This window comes from Leuciscus leuciscus (genome assembly GCF_965113295.1).
Source record: "Leuciscus leuciscus genome assembly, chromosome: 4".
Classification (NCBI taxonomy): domain Eukaryota; kingdom Metazoa; phylum Chordata; class Actinopteri; order Cypriniformes; family Leuciscidae; genus Leuciscus; species Leuciscus leuciscus.
The window spans coordinates 9,066,567-9,074,774 of NC_138728.1; the positions used below are offsets into that span (position 1 = coordinate 9,066,567).

At 37.0% G+C, this 8,208-nt stretch overlaps 1 protein-coding gene across 1 annotated transcript in view; it reads left to right on the forward strand.

Moving 5' to 3' along the window:
- Positions 1–887, forward strand: part of stab2 (stabilin 2) — a 32,794-nt gene extending 31,907 nt beyond the window's left edge. The window contains exon 68 of the mRNA XM_082166332.1: positions 227–887. Coding sequence (XP_082022458.1) covers positions 227–286 — 60 coding nt within the window. The 3' untranslated portion in view covers positions 287–887. The remainder of the gene's footprint in view (positions 1–226) is intronic.
- Positions 888–8,208: the final 7,321 nt, after the last annotated feature.

Genomic DNA, 8,208 nt, shown 5'->3' on the forward strand with positions numbered 1-8,208 from the left:
TTTTAAAAAGAACATATACAAAACGTTCTCTAGTGGTTATTTTAAGGTTGAAAATTACGTTTCAAGAACATTTTGGGAACCAAAAATTGTTAGCTGGCTATAAGTTTATGGTTGGTTAAATGCAGGTAATTTTTATCATGTTTTACAAGAATATACTCTTTCCTTGAATAAATGTGATCACATTGATGTTCATTAAAAAATGGATCTGTTTCGTCTTTTGCAAAAGGGTGAAGACAAGCATCAAGTGATTTCCAGTGGATCCTATGACCTTCTACAGGACAGCTGAAATCTCAAAGCCAAACATATGATATGTAATTATTTAAATCTCCAGCAACAAAGCAGTCAGACGTTCCTGGTGCAGTTCTCTTTGAGAACACTGAGTCATGGGACAGTGAAGTGCTAACATAGACTATCAATCAATTCAGAAATCAATCTGAATCTACTGAGGTTGTGTATGCATGTTAAATTTTGGATGTGAGACAGGAATTGAATATGTCAATGTTTTGAACTTGTTTACTAGCACTCTCTAAATTCTTTTGTACTACAGGCATTAATAATGTCCAACACACAATTTTTTTAATAAAAAAGCATAAATGAAAAAATATATATATATTCACAAAACGTTTCACAAATGAAATAAAACAAAAACTGTGAAGGTTCTTTCTTTGTACTACTTGAAAAAGTATTTTGGGGTAACAATCTTTGACACATGCTTAATTATCCAAAGGACATTAAAGTACATGCACCTGAAAATCATTTTCTGTTAAGTAAAATGCTAAGAACTTGCATGCTTAGGAGATTACCTGTGTGAAAAGTTTGTTCAGTTTGGATTCTTGACAAAAGTTGTACACTTTTAAAATAAAAAGTGCATATTACCATAAAAAAAATCTCAAAAATCATTGCCTTTTGGAATTTGAACCAGAAGCCTTGGAAGAAGGTAAGAGTATGCTTTAAGAATTTTGTGAAGATTGTCTGTTATACATGATTTGCGGTGTAACTAGTGTATTTTTACCTTTCCTTTTATGAAAATGTCAGCCTCTTTACTCACACGTTGCTCTCTTTTCTTTCTCAAAATGCTTTAAGGAAGAAAAAAAAATACAATTTATACTTTGGGCATGTGACTGAGTTGAACACATCAGACATTGTATATGTCGTCTTACCCCATCATTTGCCAGCTAATCTGGATAATTTACTGAAACTATGCTGTTAGCTGGTCGAGACCTTGACAAAATCATAATTTTGTCTTCACATACATGAATTTAAATCTCAGTCCTCTCACCTGACTGACCACCTTGGGTTTATCGTTTCATTTAATGATGGTGATAAGCTAATTGACCACAAGAGGGAGCTGACGACCACCTATTTGTTAATTGCATAGGTAATTGCCATTAAAATTGTTAAAACATAAAATTGTTCCGCCCTCCTGTGGTGCTTTGTGTGAATTACACCGCTGTAAATCTTTTATTCTGTCCACTTTGTCCTAGTTTGTTGTTAATATTTCAAGTTGTTTAATGTGTTAAAATGCTCTCTATAAGAATCTTATTTCTTTAAGTTTGGCCTCCAAGCAAAACATGTGCAATAAAAACTATATTTAGTGTTTATTCATCAACATTTAATCAAATGAAACCGTTCTGCTAATGTTTGTGTTGGTCGATCTAAAATGTCTTAGAAACTCGCTTGTTTTTTTTTTTGCTGAGTGAAGCAGGGGTTTTAAACTATTCGACTCAACGAATTATTGGATGAGTGAGACAGTCATTTGTTATGAAACATTTTACATTTGTGAAAATAATACATTTATGTGCATTCTAACTCTTAGCTGAGGTTAATTCACTCATCGGGTTAATTTACAAGAACTGGTAGTTCCATGTTGCTATGCTGGTTGAGACCCTGACGAAATCAGATTTGTTGTTAAATATATACATTTTTAATCTCAGTCCTCTCACCTTCGACTGTCTGCACCTCGGGTTTGTCGTTTTATTTATCAAATGTGCTGATACACTTATTGACCACAAGAGGGAGCTGATGATCAACAGTTCAAAACGGTGGTTCAAAATATAAAACAAGGTGTGTGTGACCTTTCAGAATAGTAAATAGTCAATAACACAATCTGAAGCAACGCTGAGTCTGTTGGCATTATGAAATAAACTTTTGTAAATATTTTTCGTTTTTCATCCGCACCACTAGGCGGCGTAAGCGGCTTCACGTTCAGTCTGACATTTGGATGCTTGACCGACAACATGACGCTTGACAACAGCAACATGTGTAGACTTTTGTATAGGTTTAAGTTTAGATTCTGCAGATGACAGCTCAGTGACGGTATTATAATGTCACTAAACCACGCATATTACAGCCCATAAACAAACATAACTGATACACGCTGCGATGAAGTGCAGGAATCGAGTGTCACTCGACTTATCTGTAAGTATCCATCATTGTCTGAAAGCCACATAACTTTAGTTCTGATGGGGTCTTTCACCTAAAGTGTTGTTGTTGTTGCTTGACAACTAAGTATCTATGAAACTAGCATGTTTGTCACATCTTCTACTGTTTATCACAGACTTTGTTTACAACCTAACGTTACTCTCTTGCTGAACTCACTGTCAGACCTTTAGATAAACAAATGAATCGGTAGTTCTTGTGTTACATGTATAAGCTTTGAATGAATCGTCCTCTGATGTATGTGTAATGAAGTAGAATAATGGGGAATCGTGGGTTTTGTCTCTGTTGTTGTTGTCGTGCTCTATATAATGGTCCAGTTTGTTAATAGAAATAGTTGGTGTTGTCATATACAGTCCAGAACCAGGCTAAAACCATTAAACCAGTCTTTTAGCATTACTCGCGTTTAAAGTCTCCTCTTAATTTTAATTGAATTAATAGATTATTGTTGATACAGCATTACTGAAGAGGTATAATATAATCAGTAATATATATTTTTTTTACATTGTACAGCTTTAGGCTTTCAATTTATTCCATTTCCATCTATTAACTAGTCTTTAGACAAAAGCCCTAATCAGACGGTAATTGTTTCTCATTGGGTCTTAAGGTATTTTCAACATTTACAGGGGTTAGTCTGTGATTTTATTGCCGTCCGAATATCTAATGTCTGTGTTTTTCTCCCACCACCCGTGTAAAAATCGGCTCCACTATCAATAAATCGTTTTATCACTGAGGACCATGCAACTAAATTTTTTTTTTACAGACATCCACATGAGAAACAATTACCATACCATCCGATTATAGATTAACTTTCACATTCTCATTTGAGATGTAGAATATGGAGTAATGTCTTTTTTTATGTCTTTCCTCACAGAAGGAATGAGTTTGGTCCATCACATCCAGTCATCAGAAGCAGAGCTCTGGGACGTGTGGACAGACACTGGCTGTAATGATGGACTTCTGCTTATGGACAGGTAATGTATATGTGTGTTTTACTGTGCGTAAACATGTAGGTTCCCATCATTTTCTTTTTGAAGGGTCTCCCCCTTTGAAAAGCAAATGATGAGAACCTAAGCGGGTGGGGAAGGGACGTGGGGAAGGGACGAGGGGGAGAATTTTTATATAACTAAATTTTTTTTCTCGTCTGTCCAAAAAGTATAACCCCTGCTGGTGACTGTGACGGAAGCTCCGGGGGGAGACCGTTCTGGTATCCCCCTCCTTTGGGCATGCCACTCACACACCACATTCACTCATATCGCGGAGATCTGGCTGGGCTCGAACCAGCAACCTCTGAAACCATGAGGCAGCGCTCTTACCTGTGAGCCACAGATCTCTTGCTGAGACATGTGCTGGAACTTATATTTGACTTTTCACCTGGATGAGGCCTGTGATTTTACAATAAATCATGCTGAGGTTGGGTTTGAACTCACATCTCCAGCACAACCTATCAGCCGAGAACATGTGCTTAGCCACTTGCACCACTGTGGCTTTCACACTTATTAGTGGTGTTCAGGGACTTTTCTTTGATATAACAACTAACGATAACAATTTAATTTAAATTGTAGGGAGATTTGAACCTTAACTTCAGCACACTCTTACCATCACAGAATGTGTGTTTAGCCACTTGCGCCACTGTGGCTTTCACTCTGAGAGCTCTTACCTGTGAGCCACAGATCTCTTGCTGAGACATGTGCTGGAACTTATATTTCACTGTTAACCTGAGAGTTTCCAATAAAGCAGTTAAAGTGAGATTTGAACCCGTGTCTTCATCACAGCCTTGTCCTCAGAGAGTGTGTGTTTATCCACTTGCCCATCATGGATTTTGTGACAATGACTGCTTTTCAGGACACAATGTCTAATGAGAACTATTGAAAGTCAGCAATAGTGGGATTTGAACTCAGGATGCTATGATTGAAACACAACTCTTTATCTCCTGAGCCACTGAGGCAGCTGATATGGTGAGTGATTTGAACAGGTTTTATCAAGAGCTTTGTGTCAAATGATGAATAACTTTAACAAACATGGGATTTGAACCAGGACTTTCTGGTTGGTAAGGGAGACAACTATCCACTGAGCCACAGAGATTGTGATGCAATGATATTGTTTTAGATTTAAAGTGTATCTTAGCGTATGTTTAAGCTGGGTTAAAGATGATCATCAGTGATTGATAATTCATTGAGTACTCAGTCCAGAAATAAACACACAATAAATCTTATGAAGTATTTCTTTAGATGTATTATTCAGTTATGACAAAACCAGATCTATTCTTATAGAAATGTTTTTTTTTATTTCTATAGGAGTCATGTGTGAATTACTATTTGACATTGAAATATGCAAACTGATATATTCGCTAAATATACGCTGTAATAAATTTATTGTTATCATTTAAGTTATTCTTTGTATCAACTGTATCAGTATCTGTGTGTGAATTTTGTTGTGTCCTATTGTCCTTCTAAATAAATAAATATGCACAAAAATCAATCTAAGATGATTTTCGCCCTCCTGTGGTTATTTGTGTGAATTACACCGTTGCAAACCGAGTCTAATGAACTTAAAAGAGTTCGCCCTCCTGTGGTGATTTGTGTGAATTACACTGCTGCAAATCGAGTCTTATAAAATTACAATTGTTTCGCCCTCCTGTGGTGATTTGTATGAATTACACCACAGCATATCTAGTCTTATAAAATGATTTTTTTTTCGCCCTCCTGTGGTGATTTGTGTAAACTACACTGTTTCAGATCGAGTCTCATAAGATTAAAATAGTTTCGCCCTCCTGTGGCGATTTGTGTGAATTACACCAAATCAAATCTAGTCTTATAAAATTAAAATTGTTTGGCCCTCCTGTGGTGATTTGTGTAAACTACACCGCCGCAAATCGAGTCTAATAAACTTAAATGGGTTTTTTCTTCTTTCCTCTCTATTATTCTATTAAAATACACACACACACAAAAGATCAGGCTTTCTCATTCAAAGGCAAACCATTATTTTCTGCGCCACAGAGCTTGTCTAATGCATCTGTGGGATTTAATCATGTTTCTGTTGCTGCTTCATGATCCAAAGTCTCAGATGTGATCTCGCCACTATAATCCGACAGTAAAGTGCAGTTCTTCATCCGCTCCACTAGGCGGCAGAAGTGGGTTTCTCCTTCAGTCTGACGCTTCTGCTGCTTGACAACATGACGCTTGATGACAAACACAACAACACGTGCAGATCCTGCAGATGAGAAGATGACAGCTCTTAATGTCACTTTAACAGCACATATTCCAGCTCAACTGCAAATAAAACCGACTCACAGACGGATAAAATGAGGGAACCGAGTATGACAGAAGACTCACCTGTAAGTAACTTTTAGCATTAAGTTAATTTCTCTTGTCAATTGACTTGCACGCACTATATTGCAAATCAATCGCTAGTTGTAGCGTTAACGTTACCTTTTTAATCTTTGAATGAATCGCCCTCTGATAGTCACACTATAAAGTGGAATAAGAAGGACTCAGTTGATATTGCAGTGTTTTCTGGATGTATGTGAGAGTCAGCAGGAGTTGTGTCTTGTGTGAAGCTCTGATGTTCTCCTGCTGCTTCATGCTTTTCTTCTTCTACTTCCTGTTATGACTGGCATATGAGAGTTAAACACAGCCTTTAAAATGGTATTTTACTTGAAATGACATAATATTACTACAAGCATGAAACAAAGTAAAGAGCAGTGACTAGACACTTTGCAATTGGTTTTCTTTGTATAGCATTTCTAATATTGTTCTGATGTTTTGTAAGTCTGGCTTTCTTTGAATGTTAGTTTTTCGTTCTATGTGTTCAGGGTTTTCATAGGGCCTGTAAGACAGTAATTGAATTAATAGCATCATGAGATGACTTTGTTTACAACCTGCACTCTTGCTGGACTCATTGTCAGAACTTTAGATAAACAAATGAATCGGTAGTTCTTGTTACGTATGAAGTAGAATAATAAGGAATCGTGTTGTTGTTAGTTGTCTTACTGTATGTAATAATCTAGTGGATTGATGCTTGTTAATAGAATCAGTTGGTGTGTGTGTGTAGTGTATGTCAGGGATCAGTCCATGCGCAGGGAACATGTCTTTTAGGATTACTGTGGTTTGAAGGAAGGTTTCATCTCAAAGTTATAACTCCACTTGGGCAGTTCTTTACAATTATTAAACATTTTAAGCATCAAGTGTCAGCTCTCACACTCAAGGGTGGAAAGTTTTCTATTCAGTGTACTTCTCCTTTTATGGCCTGTAAAACTGTAATTCATCATTTAAACTGAGAACAAATCATTTTCATATACTTTGCAACATATTTTCACACAGCTTTAAGATTTTTTTATTTTTTTTGTAGTCAGTTTACATTTATTTAGACTAACTTAATTTGAATGTTTTAGATATACTATATGTAGTAGGCTAATGTTTGTGTTTATGTTTCCTCTACAGAATACAGGATGTGTTTGGAGCGTCCAGTCATCAGAAGCAGAGCTCTGGGACGTGTGGACAGACATTCACTGTAATGCTGGACTTCTGCTGATGGACAGGTAAGATTTCTAACGTGTGAATGTTGTTGTTTGGCGCTAAACATGTAGGTTACCATCATTTTGTTTTTGGAGGGTCACCCCTTTACAAAGCAAATGATGGGAACCTAAATAGGTGGGGAAGGGACGGCGGGCCAAAATTTTGAGTCAGCTTTAAAAAAAAAAAAAAAAAAAAAAAAAAAAAGTTTTTCATTGTATCAAGAAGCATAACCCCTGCTGGACATTGTGACGGGGTTCGGGGGGGGGGGACCCGAAACATCCCCGCCCCTTCATACATACACCATTCACTCATATTGCGGAGATCTGGCTGGGATTGAACCAGCAACCTCTGAACCCGTGAGGCAGCGCTCTTACCTGTGAGCCACAGATCTCTTACTGAGACATGTGCTGGAACTTATATTTGACTTTTCACCTGGATGAGGCCTGTGATTTTACAATAAATCATGCTGAGGTGGGGTTTGAACTCACGTCTCCAGCGCAACCTATCAGCCGAGAACGTGTGCTTAGCCACTTGCACCACTGTAGCTTTCACACTTATTAGTGGTGTTCAGGGCCTTTTCTTTGATATAACAACTAACGATAACAATTTAATTTAAATTGTAGGGAGCGCAAACTGAGGTGAGATTTGAACCTTAACTTCAGCGCACTCTTACCATCACAGAACATGTGTTTAGCCACTGTGGCTTTCACTCTGAGAGTTGGTGTTTTGGCCACTTTGTTTTAAATAATCACAACTATTTAACGCAAGCAAGAGAGGGATTTGAATTCTGGTCTCCTTGATTAAAGACCAACGCTTTATCAACTGAACCACTGAGTCTGTTGAGATGAAAGGTGTTATGGATGGATTTTTATTGAGAGTTTTGTTTTATTTGATGGAAAAAATCAGCAGGTCTAGGGTTTGAACCCAGACTCCAGCACAACCTTGTCTACAACTAACGTGTGTTTAACCACTGGCTTCCACATTTATTATTGGTGTCTGGAGCCTTTTCTTTGATATAACAACTGTCAATAACAATTTAACTTACCGGTAAATTGTGGGGACAGCAAACTGAGGTGGGATTTGAACCCATTGTTTTGAACTTGTTTACTAGCAGTCTCTAAATTCTTTTGTACTACAGGCATTAATAATGTCCAACACACAATGTTTTAAATAAAAAGCATAAATGAAAAAAAAAAAAAATTCACAAAAAGTTTCACAAAAACAGTGAAGGTTGTTTCTATGTACTATTTGAAAA